Here is a 27626-nt window from a genome sequence, read left to right on the forward strand (position 1 = left end):
TTGAGCCTTGCCATAATAGAATATAGCAAGCAGATGCGTGGTTTTATCTGATCGTCAAAGTTATTCGCGTTCGCATCTGTATTTGCATGTTCCCGTTGTCGCATACGTACGTTGTTTGGCAGGTCCTCTGCACTGAGGTTGACGATGATGCACGTTGTTTTTTTTTCGCGGCAGGTGGTTTTACTATGGATGTATATAAATATCACCCCTACAATTTGTTCGTCTTACGGTGTTTTGGCCCAGGGCCGCTTTGACAGTTGTTCACCTTTCTCGAAATATGTTGGATTATGATTTTACCATACACACAAGTTGACAGTTGTTCACCTTGCTCGAAATATGTCAACATCTGTGACCAGCTGTGACCAGCTGTTCATGTTGTCAACAGCTGCGACCAGCTGGTCATGATATGTTTGAGAACTTCGACCTATTTTGAATATGACAGTATCACCTATTTATGGTAATTTTATGTAGCTGCGGGCCAATGCCCATTTACGCTTTAAAGGAGCATGGTTGGTACTTTTATTATGATAATGCTGTCTTCATGTATACTTATACCTTCAGCCTCTTGTTATGGTTGTAGTAATGTCAGAAACCCAAGTCTGCCAAGACTTAGCCTAAATAGACAAAGCTGGGTGAACGCACTACACGATGAAGCGTGTAAGCCATATTAGAAATTATAAAATTACATCAAGGTCCTGTTCATACTTATTACGTCCATAACAGAAACATGTTAGTACTTGGTGCGTCAGTCTGCATGTCGGTCTTGTAGCACTTGTAGGTGTGTCTTCTGTGAATGTGCCTGTGTATTAGACCACCCGGTTACTTATCGTCACCATAACTTTAGACTTTGACTACATGTTATCTCACAATCCATACTTGTTTAGGTCTTTAACATTAAGATTCACATGAAACAGACATATTAAGCAACTTTAGATAAAACGATATAGTTAACACCATGAAAAGAATCATTATAGGATATAAGCACGACGTCACACACCAAAGAAGACAAAACAAGCAACATATACCAGACCGACGTCACAGACTATGTTACCTACGGTCACTTGTTTGTATTTTTGTTCTATCCTTTCGCCTGGTTGTATGTATGAAGATTGTTTTCCGCGATGGATGTTTGTAGGGCATTGCTGTTAACAAGTATGGATCAGATCGATTACAATGCCGTATCAGTTTACATTTCCATGGCAACGTACATGAACTTTCAAACAGCGAGGTTACCGAAAACCACACCTAAAACAATTTTTCAACAATCTGCTATGTATGGGAAGGACTATAAAAACTTTTTCTCGGGAAAATAACTTCTAACGGGAAATTTAAGACTAATATTAACCGGATGTGAGGCAGAAAGAACCTGACTTGTCGAAAATAAGAACTGTACCGATGCCTTTTGAAAAAAGCTAGTCTCATATCAGACGGATCGGGTAATCGTTGTTTCATTTGTTTTACGTTGAAATGGAAAAACTTGACTAGCCCTTTGACTAGACTATCGCACACGGAGAAACAAACGCACCATCCTCATTCCCCAAGCAAGAACAAATAGACTGCAGAACTCTTTTCTCCATAAATCAATCCTTACTTCACCTCCTTGATCAAACTGTACAATCAGACAGTAGACCCGACTATGCAATAATGGGTACATGTTATGTCAGGGGTGCGTATATTTATTTGTATTTAATTGTAAATATGAACTTCATTAAGACCGCCTCCCCCTGTGTGCATGTCTAAAATGTTGATGTCTTAATAAAAGAGTTGAACTGAATACAGACCGGTTGTACATGTCTTGCAGAGTGTGAGTCAGCAGCCACAGTTGTCTTTAAATTGGCGTGACTATGTGAGCCAAACATCAATTAAAAAACGCACTCTCCTTTTCTGGTCGGAAATTACATGTGAAAATGGAAAAGATGAGCCGATTCCTTTTGTGGAGAAACTTGTAAGCGTGGAAACTTCACAGCCTGCACACAAGAGAGGTCCTGACGTGACATGTTTTTAGGGTTTAGGGCGCAATCTACAACTTATCATAAAAAAGAAAAACATTTGTCTGCGTATTGGCTTTGATGTCCTCTTTTATATGGCGCCCTGTGGACGGCAACTGAACTGCAGACGGCTTTTGCGAAATAAAGCACATGTATACAGGAACTGACAAAATTCACTGTTGACATCATACAGTCTCAAATCCGACATACGCCAAAGCCCGGGGTAAAGTAACACAACACAGTTACTCCTGCCTGCCTCTCACATGCCTGTTTCTACCTGGTCGTTTGACTGTACTGCAGGTACTTTATATACCAGCGTCTTATAAGCCCGAGGTTACAGTTCAATAATATGCTCCACTAAATCTCATCCCAGTGGCCCTTCCTGACCCTACACACACACACACACACACACACACACAATCATTAAAACATGGGGTGGGTGGATCTGACAGATCACGTGGCCGTATCAGTTTACATTTTCATGGCAACGCACATGACCTTCAAACAGCGAGGTTACCGGAAACCACACCCACAACAGGTGGCTTTAAGAAGCCCTTTTCCCGGGAAGAAACTTATAACGGGAAAAGTGAGCCGTCCTTTTTTTTTGTGAGGAAAGTTGTACGAGGAAGAACTGTACGTGCGGCCGGCTGCACCAAGTGAAGAGCCGAACGTGAGGCGGGGACAAACTGCACCGACGTCTGACCGTGTCTGACGAACTGGTCGGAGGAAAAACGGAACAGAAGTGTTCTGGAAACGGCAAGTCTCCTTCCACACAGATCAGGTACTCGTCAGCTCATTTGATTTGGTTAAAAGGGTTTGAATTAAGTAATAGTTAGACCACGGGACGATTCTTCTATGGGGAAATAGGGCCGCTCCGTATATTTTAGATATTCCGTAAAAAATAGTTTGTTTTTTTAATTATCCTCTGACTTGTTTTAAGGTTCCTGGTAACTAGTGAGTAATGTGTTTGTCATGTTGCCCATCATGGGTAATTTGTTTTTCTGTATGATAATGTGTGATACGGACAAGGCAGAAATGTCACCCTCTATATGAGAGGCATTGGTGGGAAATCCCAAGTCTGGTAACACCCAGCTCAAACACTCCCCCCTCTACGCTAGCGACGCACACCACGGTTACTAAGTTAACAAAATGTCGTTAACTTAGCTACCGTGTAACTTAGCAACCGTGTGCGTCTCTAGCGTCATAAGAGATATCACGATCCCCTGTACAAACCAACTTATTTCTAGCGAGATTTTTGAACAATACACACAACGAAAGGTCGTTACTTGGGGAGCTTTCGATACTGCACAGCAGACAGAACCTTGCCCACTCTGAAAATGCTGCAGATATCGTTTTCAAAGTGTTTTGTTTTTAAGGCGAAAATTGCAAAAGTCGAATGAAGCGGACAGATGTCTGTCCTGACGGTAGAAACTCCCCGTTGCTAGGGAGGCATCAGGCTACCACGTGGTCGACACGAGATTCATAAGCACTAGTAAATTATACCTATTCAGCAAAATTACGTTGTTTCACATGGCCAGTCCACTGGCCAACATTTCTGAAAAACTTTCTCAGGCTGAAAAGTGTTGCCCAAATCCCATCCAGCAAAGGAATTTAATGGAAGCGCATTGTAAAACATTAGACAGCGCGCTAGCGACACGTGTATGTTTTGTTTTGAGCACAACACATTCGGCGTCTTTCATCCTTCCCGGTCTCAATGGTTTGCCGCACCCCCCAAGTTCATATAAAGGTCAATTTTCACAAAGGGCCTGTTAACGCTTTGTGGGAAATGTTTATTGAAACTTGATACCAAGAAGGTAGGGTTACGCGCAGTCTACTTAAAGAACTCCTAAGCTCCAGAAGAGAGTATTTTTTCCGATAGATATTAATTTTAGGAACTAAAAAACACATGCTACTTCTGACAAAAGTTAGGTTAAACATGGCCGACATTTGCTTGAGAACAAATACAGCATATTTCAGCCATCTCCCTCCCCAAGCAACAATAGACTGTTCCAAAATTACCCGTGTGCAAAAATGGAACACTTTTTCTTAAAAGTCACTTCTACTAATGACACGTTAGCCCAAAAATGAATCTTACAAAATTCCCAGTGCAAGAATGGACTCTTCCATTGCACCCCATGTGAATTTGCACAATAGACCAGTACATAAATACTCCCACTGAAAACATGGCCCTTTGAATATAATAAGAAACCCAGTTTAAAATTGAACTTAGCCAAAAAAGCCCCCCCCCCCCCCCCCGTGCATGAAAAGGTAAAATAGACCAGTCCAAAAACACTTTCGCTAAACATGGAATATTGAATCATTACCCGTCCAAAACTAAATTTGAAAAAAAATCCCCCCTCCGTGCAAGATTGAACTCTTCTTGTGATGCCTCTATGTAAAGTGGCGCAGTCCAAAAATACATCCGCTTAAATAGGACTTAGACGTAATCACCAAATTCCAAAAAAAAAATGGATTTTAAAAATGTTTCGTTTGAAAGATGGCGGACGCCGGGCGAAGAATATCACTGTGGATCATTCCACTTACAGTGGGGGCGCAAAACCCTCTGTTTTCAGTCGTTCCGTTTAAGTACGACTTGAATTGAAATAACTTTTATCTTGCCATCTATCTTACGTTAATCTGTGTTAACGTTATTTTAGACAGTAAAGTTTTTGTTTGAACACAGAAACGCACCATCGATCTTACCAGAAGGAGCCAAATCCCACCACCACCACCCACACCCCCTGCAATGTTACTGGATTCCCCTCTGCTGGGCAGATTCGTATTTTCTTATTGGTTGACGTTCGGTGTATCTATCAGTCTCATTGGTCAGAGTCCTGTGTATCTGTCCTTCTGATTGGTTCATTATTTCAAAAGTCATTAACAACAGGTTGTTAATGAAACTATTTCATTCCGGTTGTTAATGATTTTCCATGTGTTACAGCGTCATAACCAACATGAAATGGGGCCTTCTGATTGGTCCACGTCCCCTGGCTATATGATAATTAAGGTTTAAAAGATGATTGCGTCATGACAGTAGAAATAAGATCAAATGAGATATAAAAAAACGATTTTTCTTAACAAAAAGCCTGATTGGCCATGGCTAGAAAAAGAACTTGCGACACTTTAAACGAGCTTAGGGCTCTCTTCAACGGGACACTAGACTTTTATCCGTGATTCCCTGCACAAACTAGCCCGTTACTTTAACTTTGTGTATAACGTTTCCTTTCTTATCTTTATTACAGTAGTGGATTATGTCTTCCCCGAAATGTGTCAACACGTGTTTTACTATATCAACGGTTTGATTCTTTCATTGGGGTAATAAGAATTAATTCATTATTGGGACAAAAAGAATTATGTCCAAAGTCACAGAAGAAAACGGTGAAAATAGAAAGCCCGACAAAACAACCGCAGCCGAACCTCTGCTTGGAGAGTATAAAAATTACTGTTTTCCAGAGCAGACCGAGTAGCAAAGCAAGATGGGATCGGGGTCGTCGGTGCCTTCCAAGGTAAGTTACAGTCATTGTCATTGAGTGCGGGGCGTCATATACTGCCTAGCGTCTAATGCTAGGCGTTTGTTGTTGATCTTTTACAGAAAACAAACATATGGTGCTGACATATTTTCGGAAATGCGTTATCATATCCATCCGGCCACATTCCCATCACACAAACCTCGGTGATTCTGGTCTGATGTATTTACCTCCATGAAATTCATGGAGGTTATGTTTTCACCAGCGTTTGCGTTTGTGTCTGTCTATGTGTGAACAAGATAACTCAAGAACGGCTGGACGGATTTATAGTTTCATACTTGGTGTGTTGGTGAGGTGTGATGAACACTGGAAATGATTAGATGTTGGGCCTCCTGGCGGCTTCCCTTGGTACTGCAGCGCAGCTTCCGGGTTTGCTATCTCGTGTTCTGAACAAGCTATGGTCACAATTTTTAAGTGTTAGATAGCAATTTTTAAGTGTTACTTGTGCTCAGTAAGAAGTGACATGAGTTTGGGCCCCCTAGCGGCTAGTTATAGGATAGCAGGGGCATTTTGTCAAGTACTTCTGAAGAGGATAACTCAAGGGAACAACGGATTTTCATGATTTTTGGTATGTAGGTACCTTAAACAATGTTGTACAAGATGAAATATTTATTATGCAAAATAGTAGTACAGTTGCATAATTAATGAGAATATTCTATCATAGCAGTTTTTTCAATGTATCTCTTGTCCCGGACATACTATGGTCTTGGCATTTGACTGGTAGATAGCTTTTAGCGTCATAACAAAGTGGGGCAAGTTTCAGCTCCCTAGCATTTAATTGCGTAACTACAGGGGCGTTTTTGTCAAGACACTCCAAAGAGGATAACTGCAGAAAGGAACGACGGATTGACTTCATTTTAGGCACGATGTGATATGAATATACATTTTATGCAAATGAGGGCTTAATTTGCATAATCAATAAGGAAATTGTATAATTCCATTGTTTACACTTACTGGACTTGATTTAATGTAACAGATGTAAATTATGATAGGTGGAACATAAGCAGATACCAAACATGCAAATGAGGAACTCATTTGCATAATATATACAAAAATTATTGATTAATGATTAAATGATGGAAATTTTATACTTCACATGGGTACGTTAGTCATTTGCATAAGATTTACAAAAGCTCTAAATATTTCATGGAGGTATGAGGTCGCCGAACTCTAGTTTAACACTGCACTGTTTTACCGAACAGGGCATACTGGTGAAAGCAAAGACGGGGAACTACTGTGGAGGGGGCACCAATGGAACCATCTACATCGATCTCGAGGGAAGCACAACAGCCCCCATCAAACTGGACGTGTGGTGGAGGGACGACTTTGAAAAGGGAAGCGACCTGGAGTACGTATTACTGATACATTTTGTGTACATGTCTTGAGATGCCATGCATTGTTTTGTAACTTGCGCCCATTTTACCAGAAAGAAGACAAACAAGAGTCTGAAAACTCAAGCCTGCATGAAATATTTTGTCTTGTGATGATGCGTATGGTGTGTTGTGGGGTTGATATGGTTTTTCCATCATTGTTCTTATATATATATATATATATATATATACCTATGGTAAACGGTGAGATCCACCTTTCTAGTGACCTCACCATTTCATTTTTATTTCCTATTGTTACACCCGCATCTGCCACATATCCTTAATGCGTATATAATGGTTCATTCCATACAAAGGTGACCTGTGTGGATCTGTGCAGCCATCGGCTTCATATCCCTAATGTGTATATAGTGATTCACCCCGCACACATTGGTGACAGGGGTGGATAATTGTGTGCGTGTCGTAATTGCAAGATTAAGAACCGTACGTACATGGCAGAACAATGCCCTAAATGTTTTTTTTTTATTCGTTGGTGTTCTTTTTATTTTAGGTTCAAGGAGAAGGGCGTTACCCTGCCAGAGCGGTTCCGTCAAGGTGACGGTTACCTGAGGGTGTGGCGAGATGATTCCTGGCAAGCAGACAATTGGTTCTGTCAGTCTCTGTCCATCCAGGACAAGTCAGGCCTGACTTATAACTTTCCAGTTAACCACTGGATCAGAGCAGGTCAGTTCTCCCTCAACAGCTCTTAGGAGGAGCCATTAAGGTATCTATATATTTCGGCGTTAATTAATGGTTAATGACCCGCCTCGATGTGTATATGCTGTGATAACGCATGGTCCTTTGCTAGTACCACCGAATGAAAGCACCGAGTGAGCGAAGGTTGTAGCAAAGGACCAGGCGTTATGACACCATGTACACCGAGGAACAGGCGGTTCATTAGCGTTATTATCATATAGCCTACCCAAACTTGCAAACTCATGTATGACTCATAAATCCCTTGGTACTATACGCGTGAATTCCTTTGTACAATTTCTGAAAATTCACATTTGTTCCTTGGTAAGTAAGGAGATTACATATTGCATTTCGAAACCAAAATTTCCACAGAAAATATTCGAAACATTGCCGTCTTGGCCTGTCAAACCTTTTACTGTACTGTAGTCATGATCATTCCTCCCTCCGGGGTCTGATTTTTCCTCCTTGCTCTGTGCTATTCTTATTCATGTATCTCTCATTCTGATTGGTCAGAGTCCTGTGTGCCTGTCCTTCTGATTGGTTCAAGCTTTCAAAAGTTATTAACACACATGTTTGTTAATGAAATTATTTAATGCACGGCTGTTAATGATTTTCCATGTGTTATGGCGTCATCAACATAAAATGGGGCCTTCTGATTGGTCCATGTCCCCTGGCTATATGATAATGCTCTTTAATAGCTAACATATAGGGCCTTGAAGTACACTTGTGTCCATTTCACACATTATACTATTATTGCAATGCCTACTTATTTTCTTACGGAGCGACATAGAACTATGAGACATCCTGTATTTCGTATTTCTTTATTATGAGCTGGTCCTGTTTATCATTTTGTTCCTGTGTTGACGTTAGTATATACTATGCGTTCCAAACTTATGAAATATAAAAAAGGACGATCTAACTGGACATATGCATATACAAGTGATTCTTTCTTTGGCAGTTCTTTACAGTGGATTATGCATTTACAAAGGTCTTCTGGCCCTCCAAAACTTTGACCCAAAAATTAAGCCCGGACAGCACACAGAATGACATGGTCACCGTCACCTATCCAATGCGTTAGTATCAGTGAGTGAAACGCTTTAGGGGAAAGATCACTTATGAGTCTAGACAGCAATTTTTGTTTTAGAAGTGACCTAAAATGTGTTTTTCTGGGATTGGTGGCATTCTGGAGCTGGATGTTACAAATATTAAAGGGTTGATGGATTTTTAATTGCGTTCGGAACGCTTTAGAATAATGTTGTTTGGATGTGGTTACGTATCCTGCAGGGGGTCAAAGGTCACTAATATTCGTTTGGATGCGGTTTAGTGTTTATTATGTATTTGTACTTCCCGCACGCGGCTTTGCCGAATGTGCCGATTTTAAGGTGAAATAAAGTTCAAAGTTCAACGTGGATATGCTTTGTAAGCCAGTATGGGCAGTACTAGGGGCCGAACTATCCTGTCCGTGTTAGTTTTTCATGGACTGAACTTCAGGTATGTGAATTTTGATAGCTTCTTTCTACCATAATTCCCATGTAAAAGGATATGAAGGGAAATTGGTGGTCTTTCTTCTCTGTTGATCGTTTCTGGTGGATCTCTCTGTTCTGGTATCACCTGCAGGTGAGGCGGTATGGGTGCCCCCTGGCGGTGCAGTACTGCCCCAGCATGACCGATACCCCGACAACCGTAAGGTAGTGCTGGATAAACAGAGGGAGCGTTTTGCTTCCTTCTATCTTGATCCAGGCATGCTTCCCATGGTAAGTCGACAAGACCGATTCACAGAAGATACGAAACAGATATTGAATGATAAGTACTGGCAACAGAAAAGTATCACGTACATGATTAAAATGAATTCATTCATAAAAAGGTGCAAACTGACATTTTTCTTAAAAATTGATGTGAGATATCTCAGTTTACGTAATTAATGGACAGTGTGACAATGGGCCGTGATTAACATCATTGTGAAAACATACCTTTGCCAAATAATTTGTTATGTAGAATGATGTCTGTAGACAAATGCGTTACTCATTTCATTTTCTTTATAATTAAATGCTTGGAGTTGGTTTATAAAATTTCGGCATTTATTATGCAAATTAGATACCAATTTACAATTAATTGATATCAAATTGTATCAAGCATTACTTAAGCTATCAGCATACCAAAAATCATGATGATCCTTTGATCCATTCTTGACTTATTCTCTTTCAAAGTCTTTAAATACACCTCTTACTCTCTTCCCTCTTTCTCAGTTACATATGTGACAACTTTGATGAAAGTACTATAATGGAATGCAGTGGATTTATGAACTTTTCCTAATCAATTATGCAAATTAGCTGTTAACTTGCATAATAAGTATCACATTATATAAGTCTTCATTTAGGCTATCTACATGCCGAAAATCATGACGATCCGTCAACACGTTAATATTTTCTCATTAATTATGCAAATGAGATTATCATTTGCATGATAAATATGTATTGACATTTCTCTCTTTCTCAGCTACATATGTGACAAGTTTTAAAGCCCTATCATGGAATGTAGTGAATTTATAAAATATCCTCATTAATTATGCAAATTAGCTGTTGATTTGCATAATTGTTATCTGATTATGTAGGTCTTCACTTACGCTACCTACATACAAAAAAACATGATGATCCGTCAACATGTTCATATTTTCTCATTAATTATGCAAATGAGGTCACCATTTGCATAATTGATATCTGTCGACATTTCTCTCCTTCCCAGCTACATATGTGACAAGTTTGAAAGTCCTATCATGGAATGAAGTGGATTTATAATTTTTCCTCATTAATTATGCAAATTAGCTGCTGATTTGCATAATTAGTATACCATTATGTAAGTCATCACTCATTCTATCTACATACCAAAAATCATGACGATCCGTCAACACGTTGTAGAGTTATTCTCATCCAAAGTTTGAAAGGAAACCGGCGCCTGCAGTTCCAAAAAAGCTGCTAGGGGGCCCAAACTCACAGCACTTACTCTCTGCCTCGAGGGCTATCTACCACTCAAAAATCATGATCACAGCATGTCCAGAACACGAGATATCAAAAATTGAGGTTCTGCTGCAGTACCTTAGCAAGCCGCTAGGGGGCCCATTATCGAACTTGACCTTCGTTTTCCCGACCCCTACCCACCTACCAAATATTATCGGGATCCATCCAAGACTTCTTGAGTTATGCTGTTAACAGACACACAGACACACACACAGACAGACTCACAAGCCCAAAACATAACCTTAGCCATTCTGGCAAAGGTAAAGAGACTACTCAAACACTAGTGTTGGCTATATCAAGACAGGTTGGGCTTGACTTCAAGTAATATACTAGCCTGGAATCCAGCCGTGTTGTGCTTTGGTCGCTCCCCAGAGGTACGCTTCCTGTCAATGTTGTCAGGAAGCGTTAGCCTGAGTATCATCCGTATTCTACCGGGGCTCCTTACACTCGCTATACCTAAAAAATACTTTTTCAGGGAAGTGAGTGTAATAAGCCCCGGTAGAAATAGGATGGTACCCAGGCTAACGAAGCGTGCCTCTGGGGAGCGACCAAAGCACAACACGGCTGGATTCCAGGCTAGTAATAGACGATTAGTAATGTCAACCGAAAATTACCAATCCATCAATTATCATACGCATGTAAACATCCTTTAGCACACAGCACAATTTGAACACTACTGTCTATGATATGAGAGGTGTGGTATAAAAGATTGGCTTTGTAGTTCTTTCTGGTTACGAAATTGAATGTTGTGCAATGTCCACGTTATGCTGTCACGTTATGCTTGTTTTTTCTTTCGAAAATACAGTTACGAGACCTCCCAAAAGAGGAACACTTCTCCTCCAGGCAAATTGTAAGTATGTTTCTACGCCATTGAATAAAGGGCTCTATGCATTGTGGATCTATCCAAAACTGGGGTTAGGGCCTCATCGGTCACATCTGAAATTCTCTGAAAGTCATTTCAGTACTAACAAACATACTAACAACAAACATTGACCACTGATTTTGGGTTGTTTCAATTATTTATTACTCCTATTTGATGGTTACTACTTTATGCCATATTGTTGTGAATGTATCATTCATTAAGTTTAGTCATTAAGTGATCCTTTTTTATATACTGATTTATTGTGATTTTGAGCTCCCTTCAGTCATTCAGTTAACAGGTAAAAGTTTATTGCACAACAATTATAACGGGTACAGTGTAAGGCAACGTAATGCATATTGTACGTGTATAAGACTACTGGCTATATAATAACATTAATCTACTGGCTATACAATAACATTAATCGGGTACAGTACAGTACATGTAGATTCTATACTATGCAATAATGAAAGAATACACAATGTACCTACCTACCTACCTACCTACCTACCTAGTCCCTTGACCTCCAGGTCGTTGGGGGGACAAGGTAGCCATGAAGATAGAGAGTACATAATGTACAATGTTAACAAAAGTCTAAAAACTCAAACCTGCATGAAATATTTTGTTTTGTGATGGTGCGTATGGTGTGTTGTGAGGTTGATATGGTTTGACCTTTGGCAAAATTATTCCATCATTGTTCTTAGATATCTACCTATGATAGACGATGAGATCCAAAACTATACCTTTTTAGTGACCTCACCATTTCATTTTTTATTTCTTTTTGTTACACCTGCACCTGGCACATATCTCAATGTGTATATAATGGTTCCTTCCATACAGAGGTGATGGTCACTGTTGCTCTTTCTACTAGTTGTGGATCTGTGCAGCCACCCGCTTCACCCTTTACATGTTCTGCTGGGACATATCCCTAATGTGTATATAGTGATTCACCCCGCACACAGTGGTAACAGGGGTGGCGTACAGTGTCTTATTCTACTATCTGTGGATCTGTGGAGCTAATTGCCCCAGCTGGCGTGTTCTAGTATTCAGTTACCAGATCAACTAGGACCACTCTACTCCTGTCAAAAGGGGTGTAAATTTTTAAAGACGAACCACAAAACTACAGCAAACTTCTAATGCACGCTAAAGCACAGTGGCTCACAACATCTACCCCCACAGCAAACGTGTCGCAATCCATCCAGAGGTTCTAAAGATATCGGTCCGGAAACACAAACTCCAAAACATGATTCCTACCAAAAACAGTACCTGCATTTTTTCATGCAGGTAACTAAAGAAAGCAGCCTAAAGATTCACAAAACACTTATCCTGAAACAGTGCTATTGACGATCGATTAAATATAACCTACGTCATAATTCACTTCATCATTATCATCGTCTTCATCTCTTTCCATTGACGCGGGCAGTCATTGTCCTCCACTGTCTTTTGTCTGATGCTGACTGCTGCCCACCACCATCCACTCCAAGCTCGCCCCCCCCCCTCCCAACAGCAGCCCAGCTCAGCAAGGTCCCGCTCAACTGCTCTTTTCCATGTCATGGCTTCCCCCTCTTCCTTCTCACAGTTGGGCAGCATTTTAGAACCACCCTGGGAAGTCTCAGCATTGACATTCGCACAACCTGACCAGGCCAACGTAGGCTTTGCCCTTTGCACGAGTGTGGACAGTTTAGGTTGACCGGTACGACTCTTAAGGTGCACTCTCACTGCACTTGTGTAAAGCTTGCGTCACTGCGGGGTTCGTTCACTGCGTCACTGTTTTGGTCTTTTCTCCGATTTTCTTTTATAATTTAGATATTGCGTAATACGTAAAAGTATGACTTACAAGACGACAAAATACACAAAAAGTAAGAAAATTCTTCCTTTATCTCTGAAATTCGTTGAGTATCTTTCGAACCCCGCAGTGACGCAAGCGTGACGCAAGTGCAGTGAGAGTGCACCTTTATCTATGTCGTTGCTGATGTGTTATTAACATCTAATCCGTAGGATTGCACGCAGCCATCTGTGATACACTTACTCATCTAATTCACTTACCCTTTCCCAGGGGTCTCTGTTAAAGTCAGCTGCGATCATGGGCGGGACGAACCTATTTCTCGTCGTTGCAGACGGCCGCTGGACAACATTTGACGGCATCAAGCAGGCATTCCCACCTGGGGAAACTCCAAAAGTAAGAAAATCGGACGAGATCTTTCACGGTCTGTCCCGAGATGATTACCATTACCATTTAGGCCATGTTGCTTTAATTATATGAATGACATACGAGCGCGCATGGACTTTCGTCCGTTTGTAACAAAATAAAAATAAATCGCACAAAGCAGCAGCAAAATGAACCGCAAGTATATGCCGTAAGTTGAAAAAATGTATCTGAAGACGAATATTGATGTTGTAGATTGCGAAAGTGTATTCATTCTAAAGACAAAGAAGACAATATGAAAGAATAGAAATGAAGAGTCCATTGTTTTGCATACCATACTTTGTGAGTTTAGTCATTTGTTCAGGTATCAAACGGCTTGTGCTAGAACAACCAAACTTGGTGACTTTTCCTAGAATATTGTTACAAAATTTACAAATATTACAAAAAATAGATTAAGTTTATAATGTTTCGTGTTGCCATGGCAACGGGTTTCTGAAAGGCAAATTTTACAAAAATCACTAAATTTGGTTTAAATAAAGGGATTTTAAGATTTTCTTGCTAAACTAAACTTCTTTTCATATATCTTTAATATCTAACACATGTTAATTTAAACATTTATAATTGAATATTCATAAATTATGCTAATGATATAACGTAATCGGTCAAAATCCAAGATGGCCGACAATACCATGATTAAAAGTATAACCAGCTTAATTTCGCTCGGATTTCATAACTACTTGGTATTTTCTTACAGAAAACATTCATGTGAACGTTTTCAATCCATTTTCATGGGGTTTTAGCGTTATATGTTGAAAAAAATATATCTTAAGACATTTAAGGTTGATAATCCAAGATGGTGGCTAGCTAAACTACAGATGACGTCATTTTATGACGTCATTTTGACGTCGTTGCGTCGGCTTTTGACAACAGAAGTATTATAACACTTAAATATTGACAAGAAGCCTTTATTGGTAATTTTTTGCGTGAATTATTTAGGTATTATGGGAATTCCCCGTTTTAGCCCAAAAAATCAATTAATGATGTCTTAATTACGTCATATTACGTCATAATGATATGAAAATTTCAGGAATTATGAAACTCGGCGAGCATATCTCCCCCTACAAATTTTGTGATCGTACAGTAAGCCGTTTTGAAAATACGAGGGGGGGCGAATCCCCCCCCCCCCAGTCCAGGGAATGCCCAAAAAGCCTAGTCTGGATAGGGTTAACTAACTGCTGTCTACCATTATTACTACTGCTACTTGTTTTAGCTACTACTTCCAATATTGCTACTCATTGTAGTACTGAACTACCTGTTCCATACATTTCCAAGGAAAGATATTCCTTTGCTTTGAAAAGCCAATAAAGGAAGGGTTACTTTATTGTCTTGTAGGGAATGGCCGACTGGAAAACGGATAAGCATTTCGGAGCACAGCGTCTGCAGGGCGTCAACCCCACCTCCATCCGCCTGTGCAAGGTCATCCCGAGTGGGTGAGTCGGCAGCCTGACTAAAGCACGTTTCTCCCTCCCACTGGTTAGGCCGCTAGAAGCTTAAGCTTGATGACCAACACCTCTACGTTAAAGTCAATATTACATGTATGCAAGAACAATTGAGCTAAGTACTGCGTGTGAGTGTGTGTGTGTGTGTGTGTGTGTGTGCATGCGTGTGTGTGTTTCTGTGGGTGGGTGGGGGTGTAAACGGCATAACTCAAGAAGTTGTGGATAGATCGTTATGATATTTGTTATGTTGGAACGTGTTGGCAAATGGAGAAACAATTGTGGTCCCATGTTTGGTTTCCGTAGCACTCTTCCGTTTCTTTTCTGTCTCGTGTCCTGGTCTTGGTATGGTCATGATTGGTAAAATTTGCGAAGGGGGCAAGAATTTTAACCTTAGGCCATAGCAAGTAAATTTTATGGATGACTGCAGACAGCAAAAATAGTAAGATAGGGCGAAAAAAACAAGACGGGTAAAAAAAACAAGCTGGCTGAATTTTCAAAATAGACACCATAAACATTGTAACAAGAATTTTGAAGCTACAAAACATGGTAGCACAGCTACAAGTCATTCATTCCTGTAGTCAAGACCTACACTACAGTCATGGTTACCTTGCTAATGTCACTTCTACAAGTATCATCATTAGGCTAAAACACAACATATTTGCTCATTTTGGTAATTTTAATGTTTAATGTTAACCATCTCAAAAAAAAAAGAAAAAAAAATCTTTTTTTTCTGAAGTCATGCGAAAAATAATGAGCGCGCTGATGTCATCCATAAAATTTACTTGCTGTGGCCTTACTGTAGAATTCGTTTGCAACCCAATACGTATACTTTGAGAATTTACTCACCTGTTTGTCGTACAGTTTTGGCGTGACGTCACCCATGGTACAACCTTTCCTCCAAGGCCTGACACTGGACGCAGCGATGGCAGCGAAGCGGGTGTACATCGTGGATCATTCAATCATGAAGATCACCGACAACAAGAACAACAGACCTGTGAGTACATCTCTTGCTTCGTGTAAAACATACGCTGCGATTAGATCTGTGTCAAAAGCACAGTAGACTGTACAAAATTTAATGAACTTTCCAAGGCGTAATGGCGAGGTAACGTTTTATAGTTTGAAGACTTTACTTTTGGTAGAATCTTGCGTAGCAGTTTGTTTATTTGGGTGAGAATTCTTTTGCATTCGTGCCATTGCATAAGCATGTTTGAGTAGAAGTGCTATTTTCAAGTTGATGATTATTTTGATAACAATAATTGATTTCAAAGAAAATACGTACGTCTACACTCACATGTGCTCAGGAGTTTTAACTTACATTACTTTAACCCTCCAGATGTGCGCTCCCTACGGACTGTTCTTCGTTAATAACAACCAAGACCTAGTTCCTGTCGCCATTCAGCTGTACCCTAACGATGACACAAAAACACACCCGGTGAGGTTTGTTGTCATGGTGGTAGAAATGTGTTGTAAAATCAAGATAGTTAACGATTTTTTGCGTTCATTTCCCGATATATGACGGTTAATCATAATTGTAGATGACGACTTTACGGATTGTATGAGTATGTGTACACTTTGGTTGGTAAATTATGAGTTATTTCTCACGATTCTCTAACAAGGTCTCGCGACTTCCTGAAATATCTGTAGGTGCTCGTATGTTGTGTTTATTTGTTGTTCATTACATATATGCAAATGAGTTTTTCATTAGCATAACATGCGTCCATTGGTTACGTACCGTCACTGTACAGTGAACGTGGCCTGCACGTAGAAAATGCAGAAAAACGGAAAATATACAACCAAACCAAACACAATGCTCCCCGTCAATTGGTAGCTTCGTCCATTGACCCCATGACCTGGACTGTCTGTCATGTTTGACAAACGACTAGATCTAACAACTCTGACCTCTACTTCCTGTCGCTGTAGCAAATCTGAACTTTGCGGTCATCTTCCCAGTCACTGACTTCTTGCCACTCTACTGACAGATCGAAATAAAGACTATTAGACAAAGACAATAAAGATCCATATATTTCTCGATAACGGTGACATGTAGGTGTTCCTGCCGGGTGATTCCGAGTACACGTGGATCATGGCCAAGATGTGGTTCAACTGTGCCGACGGGAACTACCACGAGGCCGTCCCTCATCTTGGTAAGATTTATACCTATGCCCTTTATATAGGTAAGAAGTAAGGAAATCATTCAGATGGAAAATGACGGTCTCTTTCAAAACTGGGAGTTTTTATTTATTTCAAGGAAGTTGCAAACTAATAGAGAAATTAATGGTATCAACTGACGGAACTCTTATATCCGTTCTCCGCTTCAATGTATTATTTGAGAAACAGCTTTATAATCACCATCGGTCCTTGGTGAATGGGTTAAAGTCATGGCTAGTGTGTGGATAGGTGGTCACTAGACGAAGGATTCTTTTTGCTTTTGTTAGTTGGAAAATAAGCCAAATACCTCAAAAAAGTTATCCCATTAGTCAAGGGATCTTGTATAGAGGAATGCGGGGTTGACTGTATTCTGTTCTTTAAAGCTCGGAACTTACAACGGTATATTATTAAGGTTTGTGGACGTAGGAAGTCTCGATTGTTGCTGTCGACCAGTTCCTGTTATTCAGGATTAAAGGTCTACTACGCAGTTTTTTGCGCTCAAATTTGAAATATTCTAGAACTAAGAAATCTCAGATTTACTACTACTTTTTGACACTCTTTGACACTTTTGTGTCATTATTTCACGTTTGCAACGTAGAGAATTAGCCTACAAACATTTCGGCCTACGCGCGCTGTAACTTGTTGACCCCCCTGATTAGGCACTGGTGAGAATTCAAACAAGAATCAATCATCAACGGTTATTGGTCGGGAATCTCCGGTGAGTTCCGGGTGCGTGACGTCATGACTCGGTAGGCTCGGGCAGACTCGGGACTACTCGGATTTCGTCGGTGAAGAAACAAAATGGCTGAAACCCAGCGCGGGCGTGCAGATTCCCAGGTTTTCAAACGTGCTCGCACGGGGAAAATATCGACTCCTGACATGCCTTGAATAGTGTTCCGTAACGTGGTAGGCTTGATTCAACTAACTATATAAAGAAATGGCCGGAAAATTGATTTTTTGTTTTCAGTTTGAAGCGCAAAGATGCCGTAAATGTACGTCTGTTCTTCACAGGATTTACTCATCTTCTGATCGAAGCATGCGCACTAGCAGCCCACCAGACCCTCGCCCCGTCCCACCCGATTCTGCGTCTCATGCAGCCGCACTTCATCTACCTTTTCCAGATCAACTCGTAAGATATTCACATGCATATACATGTATGTATACCCGTAAATAGTTTCGTCAGGCTGGTTCATCAAATGAACATATGCATGTAGTTTTTTTTACGTAAAGAAGATTTTCCTACCAAACAAACGTTTCTCCACAGGTTGGCCCGGAAAACGCTGATCAACGAAGGCGGCGGTCTGGATAGAGTTACACAGATCGGGAGGGATGGCGCCTTTGAACTCATCCGAGAGAAGTGAGTGAAGAGTCGAAAAATAGTCATAATCACTCGCCCATTGCAGTTTAATGAAAGTACATTGCATAACAAGTAAAATGGGAGGAACAGGAGTAAACGAAAATGTAGTAGCTGGCATAGTAAATTTACTCGTGAACTGTGTTTTTTTCATTGTGTAAAATATTTACCTGTGTCATGATTTGCTAAATCTCACAGCTGTTTTGGGCGATGATCTCCACAGGCTGAAGACTTGGCGGCTTAATGTCGAAGGAACACTTCCAGAGGATCTGAAAGAGCGAGGGGTGAGAAAATTCTATCATTCGAGTCATGACAAATATCAACAGCCACATATCTAAATCTGTATTGCATTTACATGAATGTCTGACGTAATAAACAGAACTATTTCAAAAACTTCGCACTGTTAGGTAGATGACGTGAAGGCCTTGCCGAACTACTACTACCGTGACGACGCCCTGCGCCTGTACCCCTTGATCCACAAATACGTCACAGAAGTCGTGAACTTGTTCTACGATGATGGCAGTAAGTACGCATGCGCAGATATTGTTGTAATGATCCGGTTTGCCGGATGTGACACGTTGAACCAATTTTTTTAAATTTTCAGCAGTCAGATGTTCAATGACAGCCATGCCCGTAGCTAGCTATGCTTTCAAACGGATCTGCATGAACCGAAAAGGATAACAACGAAGGTATTTTTTTCAGATGACTCAGAGAAGCTAAAGAAGGACCCGGAGGTTCAGGCCTTCGCGAGAGCTCTCGTTTCACCGGACGTTCCCATCAAGGTAATTCAGAAACAGTTTATAATAATCCCCAAGCAGATCTATCGGGGGCAAAGACAGTATCCAAAAGGCCAAACAGTGACAAACTGCCCCCCCCCCCTCGTTTTAGCCCTTTGACTGCTGTCTTTGATCCCGATAGATCTGCTTGGAGATTAGTCTATAGTAGTTTGCAGTAGTTTGTGTCGGTTGTTGAGACGAACCTTATAGATACAATATTGCTTTGACTTTTATTATCGGCGCGATACTTAACAATGAAAAGCATTCCTTGTTCGAGCATGAAAGTTAGGAACTTGCCTGATCAGAAAATCAAATTGTTCACAAATTCAAGAAACTTCACTCACCTTCTCACAACCGGGACGGGGGGCGGAACCGACTTCCTACGAAGGCCCTGTGCTGACGTCATGCCTACGGAAGAATCACTTGTCTACATCACTCGGGTCGCATGGCTGAAGAAGACCGAGAGATTCGGAAATTCCCTGCGACTAATTTTTTTTTAGTTGGATAACAGTTTAATTTTCTCATTGTGTCTGTCTTATTTCTGAGTCGCAAAATCTCCTTACTTTGATGTTACTCCTCCCTGTCACAGGGGGTTCCCGGGGGCGAAAAGCCGGGGTTCACCAGCCTTGATGAGTTGATCCAGACGGTCACCTCCATCATTTTCACCAGCAGCGTGCAGCACGCAGCCGTCAACTTCATGCAGTGGGACCAGTACGGCTTCGTACCCAACATGCCGCTGTGGCTGGAGGGAAATCCGCCCACAGATAAGGTAAGTGTCGTTGTGTCATGTTTGCTGAGATAGTCAACAAGAAGTATCAGATTTTGTGCAGGAACTATGAAAATTCTTCAGACGTTCAGTGTCATGTCTGGTAGATTTGTTGAATTTCGCCATGTGTGTGTACATCCGCTGGCCCCGAGTCCAAGATGGAAGGATGTGTGGCTGAAAATATTGCATCTTAAGACTTGCAGGATGAAAGTCTACTTTGGCCAGGGTACAAAGTTGGTGCCGCAGGAAAATGTACAGACAGAATTTACGATATTTAATACAACAAAAAAATTATTTAAAAATTCTAAATATCTATTAGTTGACCTTTGATTTATCTTGTTAAGATTCGCCTTTGCATTTTAACACATAAGAGATAGTTCCTTTACCGATATATTTATTACTTTCATGGAAATACCTTGCAATCGTATGGGGTCCTGTGGCTCAATCGCCAAGGTGTTCGATATATTCATAATACAGAGGTTCTGTTTTCGAATCCGTTGATGTGCCTCTGATCTTGTGCCCCTGGGAAAGACACTTTACACGACTTTCCTCACTTCACCCGGGTGAAATGATTACCTAGCTTCGGCTAGGGCCGTCCCTCGGATATGACAAACCTGGTGTGTTGCACCGTCATGAGGCGGTTTATCGGGTGCAGTGCAATACAAACCAACCAGCCAACCTGGTGTGTTACACCGTATATGTTTACCGGGTATGCAGTGGAAACAAAGAAATTCTGCCAGGAATACTTAGTCGTTTGATATTTCAATTCCATAGAGCGAATTGACAGAGAAAGACGTCTTGAATGCTCTCCCTGGAAGGAGGAAGACTGTTGAGATCAACCTTCTGACTGATGTCCTGAGTGAGCGGGCGACAAATCCTTTGGGGAACTTCTTAGTGCCGTACCTCCAGCCAGTACAGGGCCCACCTGAGCTGCCGGCGGTGGGAAGGTAGAAGATGCTTTGATATCTTTTTTAACGTTTGTAAAGAGTTGGCCACATCTAGGCATTGAACTAAATTGAAAAGGAAAGGAATAGTGCATTGGTTTTGAGGGCTTGTGGGTTGTACTACTGTGGGAAGCACTCCCCCTAAAAGATTTCCATTTGTCACAGTTATCCATCAATGTAGTAGAGGAATAAGTCCATTTTTTTCGTTGAGTAAGTTGGTCATCTTCGATTGTGAGTGGGTAACCGAAGAAATTACATTATACAGGTTATAATGTTTTTTCTGCCTCATTCCCATTCACTTATTAAAGATGGCGGATACTTTGTGAACCGCCTGACCGTATCCAATGATTTGATGATTGCGTATACAAAGTTATCTTGAGTCGTGTCTTTCTTCCAACTTTCTTCAAGAGGTATATTCCACCAAACGTCTTCTCTTCTACATCTCTTCTACAGGTTCAAGGATAACTTGGCTACTGTCGCCAGAGAGATCGAAAAGCGAAACCACCCATATGACTACCTGAATCCAAAGAACATTCCGAACGCCATCAGCATCTAGGAAAACGAGTCTACAGATGGACTGGGTAAAACCGTTCTGAAATGAGATGGATATATTTAACTAATGATCTAATGATCGCCTAGCAGCAACTCATCGGCACATAAAGAACACTTAGACTTATCACATTCAAATGGTAAAACCTGACTCAGTATCAGTAATGTAATATGATACCTAGAGGATGAAAACTGATTCTATCAGCAATGTAATGTGATACCTGCAGTATGAAATCTAGATCTGTCAGTAATGCAATATGATACCTGACTCCACCAGTAATGTAATTTGGTACCTTACTCTAGGGACTCTTGTTTCGTGCTGTTTGTCGGTTTGAGCTGTTGTTTCAGAAGTCCACCTGTTGTTTGCTAATTTGGCTGTCATCTGAGGTGTTGTTTACTGATTTGTTCGTGTATTTGGGATGTTGTTTACTGATTTGTTCGTGCATTTGGGATGGTGTTTGCAAATTTGTCTATTTGCGATGATGTTTCTTGACTTGTTTGTGTATTTGGGATGTTCTTTGTTGACTTGTGTATTTGGGATGTTGTTTACTGATTTGTTTGTTTGAGCTGTCATATATTTTTGGTGTGAGCTGTTTGTTGACTTGTTATTTCAGCTGTTGTGTGCACATTTAAGACGTAAGAGAGATTTAAGGGTTTTATGATAACTTGTTAAATGTGTGAATTTGTGTAAATTTGACGATTCAATAGTAAGGAATATTACTTGCCTCCTAGCGACTTCATTCTGAATTGCAGTGGCCTCCATACTTAACTATAAACTTGACTTTTTGATGATCATCTATAGAGAACGAGATCAGAAAAATAAAATCATCTGACTTTGACTTTTGCACCATCCGGTTGTTGAGGTTGGTATGTAGTACACGGACACTATACTATGGACACTGTATTAATTTTATGATATGTAGATCAATCCAGAATTATTGTTATTCCGTTTTGGTACATGACAGGACTTTCGCAATTTTGATGAAGAATTTGACAGTACCGGGCAGATGATGCACGTTCATTGCACGAAATGACCTCGAACCCTGACGAATACGTACAGGTATTTGTATATTTGGCGAATGCGGGCGAATCCAACAACGGATTCGTAAGAAATCCGAACATCGAAACGACAAAATCAGAAAACAAGGATATTCGACATATACGGAGCCGTATTCTGTCTGCATTTTTGGTGGATCCGACAAGGAATCCGTATCAAATTCGAACATCGGAAACCGTTATTCGGAACCACATCACGACAAAATCAGAAAAAAAAATTAAACGGATACGGAAACGTATATATTCTTTTAGTATGTTTGTGAATCCGTAACATATCCGGACATCGGAAACCGTTATTCGGAACAAGGAGTTTCGACAGATACCGAGCGGTATAATTTAGGTTCGCACCTGCCAAATATGCTGTCAGATTCGACATACGAACTTTCCAGAATCTATCACATATTCTGGCCCAGAATATCCAATTGGCGTATACAAATACGTACAGATACAGCACACAAATGTATATACATATATTTAATACAGAAACAATGACACAGATAGGTAAAACATATCACATGGTCACATTTGTCAAAAATAAATCTGGGCATCCAGAAATTGAATACATATGACTTATATTTCGAACTTGAACATGATATTGATCAAACAACTGTAACATTCACTTAATACACACTACTGCTTCTAGCTCACTATATCCACAAACTGCGGAACCTTTGTGTTACACTGAATAACTGTGAAATTTTCCTAGTCCATTCTTCTACAAGATCGTAAATTATATACCACTCAGCTGTTTGTTTTTTCGTATCTTAAACCCGAAATGAATGCCTGTTGACCATCGGCCAGTATGAACAAGTCGCAAGTTATGAAGTTTCGTATCAAATATAATGCGAACCAGGATGTACTTACTTTGCTTACGTTACGGTGTCATTCAGACACTTTCCTCAGAGCTTCTGACTGGAGTTCTGCTTCTCGCCGCTATATGTAACCGATGTAGGTGGCGCTTTTGCGGCAAGAACATAATCTTAAGCAAAATAAGTACATCCTGGTTGTGTACAAGAATTCTCCTATATTCTACCAGCCCGAAGAAATTTTTTCGGAAATTGAATATATTTCTTGAAAATAATAAGACTGAAAGTAATAAAAACAGCTACAAGCTGATAAAAACAGCAACAAGCTGATAATTGATAAAAGAGATGTGTCCAAAAATATCTGTGTTTATGGTAAGATGCAATTGCCATCCACCCCATACACAGTACACAAAAGACCAAAACATAGCATGGTGTGTTTTGACCTAAATATTGAGCAGGGAAGGACAAGGCGTTACACCCTGACGATGACTGACTTCTGGTTCAAACGTCACTGGGCTGTGGATAAAGCTTTTCCGTGACGCCCGCCTCTACTTCAATCACGTCCTCATTTCTATCCTTTCTGGAAGACATTCTATCCCAAATGGAAGACACAGAAACCTGCATAATGATAAAAACTAGAAGAAGTGCACAGCAACAACCCATAAATAGATACAAAATCGAGCGGGGGCCTACATGTTCGAAAAGGTAGCCCGTTGCAGAGCTCGACGCGGTGCCTCCAATAGCGGCGCCGATCAGGCACAGAGCAAACACAACTGGGGACGCTTCTAAGTTCTGATTGGCCCAGGCGTTCCCGCCGGGCACGATGGGCGCCACCGCAAGGCCGCACACGCACGTGAGGACCCAGAACACAGTCTTATTGGTGGCGCCCCAGAATGCCATCGCCACGGCGGCGGCACACAGGCTCGTGAGTTCCACCGACAGCATGACGTGAACAGGCACCCAGGCGGCGACTGCGGTGGACAGCCAGCGCATGACGGCGATGCAGACCCAGAAGCTGGAGTAGACGACATTCGCGTCGGCCTTGCCGTACATCCGGGTCTCTACCAGGTACGACACCATGTACTGCGTGAAAGCGCTCATCTGGGCCTGAACCAGGATGTAAAACAACAGCAGAAGGAACAACAGTAGAGAAGCCTTGCCGCTACTTCCTGTAAAAATGGACAAAAGCCGTTGTTATATATACTACAATGCTTAACTTTCTTCCAACATAAAAGTATACACTGATCAAATTTTCAACGACCATTATCACCTTCTTCGGGATCAATAGTAGCCCCTCACTTCTGAACGTTAACTCGCGAGAGGTACTTAATGACATTATTAACACGTGAGCTTTCGAATACGTGACGACAGCAATTGGTCAAATGTGTCAGAACGTTTATATCGCCCACCGTCTCTGTTGACTGTTGGCTGGAGTGCCCTGATGTATATGACTATTACTGTACGTTTATGCTCTTGCAAGCCTAGTAAAATGTTAAGGCCAGTTAAAGTTCAAAGTATAATTTCAATGATACACGTATGTGTCATTGAAAACTACGGAACATTAATATTGAAAAGGGCATTTCTCTCATTGCTGTTGCGTGATCAATAGAGTGACACTTGTCTGTTTTATCTAAGTTACAATATCGGCAAATAAATGGCAAGTTCTTTGCTACAAAGGAAAGCTTTTATGTTTACCTTTAAGAAACCGCCCTGGAGAGAAGGAAACAGAGATTGACTGCGGAGTTTTCTTGACCTTGACCTTCCTCCGTTCGGGGTGGGCCATGTCGCTGTACTGGAAGTAGAAGAACAGAACAAACATGGCGAACTGGGCCGCGGCGACACCTGCGTACGGCCACTGGATGTGTGACGTCAGCCTGGCCTGGTCCATTGTGAGCGGAGGGGGTGTTGCCTGGTCCACTGTGAGCTGAGGGGGTACGGAACGTTCCACTGGGAAGGGGAGGGGTGTCGTGCCGTTGGACGGTTTGCGGTCAGGGGACACAAAGGGGATGACGATGAGCTGGATGGCGAAGGAGCCGAGCGGGTAGCCGGCCTGTGTGGCGTGTAGAGGGACGGAAGCCTGCTCTCCCCACAGCTGCGTGCACAGGACGGTCACGGCTGGGAACAAACAAATTAACAAACAAAATATTTACTACACAAACAACTAGAATATTTTGACGTACGCATGGTCCCCCATAGCTGGGTGCACAGGACGGTCACGGCTGGGAACAAACAAGTAAACAAACAAAACATCTACTAAACACACAACTATGTATATTCTGACGTACGCCTGGTCCCCCATAGCTGGGTGCATAGGACTGTCACGCACGGCTGGGAACAAAAAAAAATGTTATCTAAAGTAATTATAAGACGAAAAGCCTTGCCATAACTAAATAACTTTCAGCTAAATTTACATGATTCGCTTCACCACCCCAGTTGTACTACTCGTTCCGCTCACCATGGACTACTTATTTCCTTTACTGAACCTATGTCCCCATCCGGTTCTTGCATGATGGTGGGTCCTCGCAGATTTGTAGTTAACTTTGATGTAGGGGCTGAATTCAGACTGTACCACCATCTTTGTAGTTCTCAATGGGATTATACTATACTACTGACCTGTATCTGTGAAACCGTGCCCCCAGCCGGCGATGTGCTGCATTACAACAAGTCCCCACAAACTGGTGGCATAGGGGGTACCAACAGTGCCCACCCCCGCTAGGAAAAAGGACGATCCCAGCACCAGCCATGCGTACTGGGGCAGGAGGTCCATGAACAGACCCCCCGCGACGGCTGACAGGAAGTACCCCACGGTGTGTCCCGCGAGAACTCGCGAGATTTCCTCGTAGCCAACTCCGAGACGATCCTTCAGGTCAATCAGCGTCGGGTCCACGATACGGAAATACAAACCCTGGAAAATAAATAAAGATGAAGGCAGAATCTTTTAGATGTTGATCGGAATTGAACTGCATAAGTTCAAGGCATAGTTTAAGTTAGGTGAAAAAATATCTTCGGAACCATGGAGGATAAATGACGTGACTTGCATTTCACTTCTAGAAACTTTCTACTTCAACTGTAAAAACGTGAATGGAACACAGGATCGGATGGAATGCAACTGCTGTCAATAGCAATTTAGGTTTGCCTTAACACCTCAAACGACCTCAAAGAACCTAAAACGGCGCTAATATGCAGTGTACATGGGGCAACGACCTTTTGTGGCACTCTGGGTACATTGTTTATACAATTATTATTCTCTTATTCATACAATATATTCTATGTGTAGTTTTCCTTAATGTGTAATGTGTAGATGGTTATATTCTTGGATGAGATTAGGATCGTTGTTAAACAAGCTGCGAGGCATAGGCATGCAATGACTATGACACAAACAACGTTCTTTATGTATACGTCGCCCCCACTTGCTTTATTTGGCTTCGATCGTAGTTCTCATTACAGTTACCGAACCATGACATTTAATGCAAAATCATCATAAATCATGATAACTTAAACAATGAATGTTATGCTTCTCATTCCTCCGTGTTTAACCAAATAGACCCTGTGACGTCACGTGCAAACACCCTGTTGCCATAGTAACAGTTACCCACCATACAGAACATGGCCAGCACCAGCGCTGCCGTCCGGATGACCCGCCGGTCAGTCACCTTTGCCCCCAGTGCTGCCGCCTTCTCCGTGACACCTGCGAGCGTAAGGCGCTGTCCAGACGTGACGGCGTCTTGAGTCGTTGTCTTGGCTCCTTGATTCTCGGCAAGAGACACTATAAGTACCGGTCGAGTGTCTTGAGACATGGTCTCTCCTCGTTGGTGAGTCTTCGGGTAGAAAACTACCGGGAAGAGTTTTGCTTTGAATTATTGAAAGTAGGTGGCAAGTAAACTTTGGTGGCTTTTCCTAGCAAACATCTGCTTAGAACTAGGCCTTGTAAAACTTTGATCTACATCCCTAAATGGCCTTTAGTAACCTGTACAAGGCTAGTTACATTGTACTTTAATCGATTGAGGTCGATACATACGTGACGAACACTGTAGGACAAAATCGTAATTCTTCTCCAGCGACCGGCAAAGGAATTAAGCTGAGACTTCGTATAGAATTTTCATTAAAGGACTGAAAGTGAAGATTATACATAGA

The 27626-nt window shown here is 41.4% G+C and overlaps 2 protein-coding genes across 2 annotated transcripts; one reads left to right on the top strand and one right to left on the bottom strand.

Annotated features, from left to right (window-relative positions):
* Nucleotides 1–2600: 2600 nt before the first annotated feature.
* LOC118410745 (allene oxide synthase-lipoxygenase protein-like) lies at nt 2601–22704 on the top strand. Its single transcript, XM_035812520.1, has 19 exons — nt 2601–2769; nt 5442–5494; nt 6718–6863; nt 7394–7566; nt 9193–9329; nt 11395–11439; nt 13505–13627; nt 14987–15084; nt 15955–16087; nt 16427–16525; nt 17141–17237; nt 18253–18370; nt 18506–18598; nt 18819–18879; nt 19003–19117; nt 19298–19377; nt 19961–20140; nt 20912–21084; nt 21535–22704. Exons 2-19 carry the CDS (start codon nt 5465–5467, stop codon nt 21635–21637), a joined length of 2004 nt encoding a protein of 667 aa, XP_035668413.1. The 5' UTR covers nt 2601–2769; nt 5442–5464; the 3' UTR covers nt 21638–22704.
* A 1006-nt stretch (nt 22705–23710) lies between these two features.
* Nucleotides 23711–27537, bottom strand: LOC118411059 (sodium-dependent glucose transporter 1-like). Its single transcript, XM_035813062.1, has 4 exons — nt 27089–27537; nt 26106–26397; nt 25188–25607; nt 23711–24661 (listed from the first exon to the last, which is right to left on the bottom strand). The coding sequence occupies exons 1-4, from the start codon at nt 27287–27289 to the stop codon at nt 23994–23996; spliced, it is 1581 nt and encodes a 526-aa protein (XP_035668955.1). The 5' UTR covers nt 27290–27537; the 3' UTR covers nt 23711–23993.
* Between the last annotated feature and the right edge of the window lie 89 nt (nt 27538–27626).

Source organism: Branchiostoma floridae, chromosome 3, assembly GCF_000003815.2.
Source record: "Branchiostoma floridae strain S238N-H82 chromosome 3, Bfl_VNyyK, whole genome shotgun sequence".
NCBI lineage: Eukaryota > Metazoa > Chordata > Leptocardii > Amphioxiformes > Branchiostomatidae > Branchiostoma > Branchiostoma floridae.

Excerpts from the sequence above, each read along its gene's own strand:
- LOC118411059 (XM_035813062.1), bottom strand. The coding sequence starts at position 27,289 with ATGTCTCAAGACACTCGACCGGTACTTATAGTGTCTCTTGCCGAGAAT. Across the intron at positions 26,398-27,088 it reads TGCTGGCCATGTTCTGTATG|GGTTTGTATTTCCGTATCGT; the intron begins GTGGGTAACTGT and ends TTTATTTTCCAG. Across the intron at positions 24,662-25,187 it reads TCCAGGGCGGTTTCTTAAAG|GAAGTAGCGGCAAGGCTTCT; the intron begins GTAAACATAAAA and ends CCATTTTTACAG.
- LOC118410745 (XM_035812520.1), top strand. The coding sequence starts at position 5,465 with ATGGGATCGGGGTCGTCGGTGCCTTCCAAG. Across the intron at positions 7,567-9,192 it reads TAACCACTGGATCAGAGCAG|GTGAGGCGGTATGGGTGCCC; the intron begins GTCAGTTCTCCC and ends TATCACCTGCAG. Across the intron at positions 16,526-17,140 it reads ATGACACAAAAACACACCCG|GTGTTCCTGCCGGGTGATTC; the intron begins GTGAGGTTTGTT and ends GGTGACATGTAG.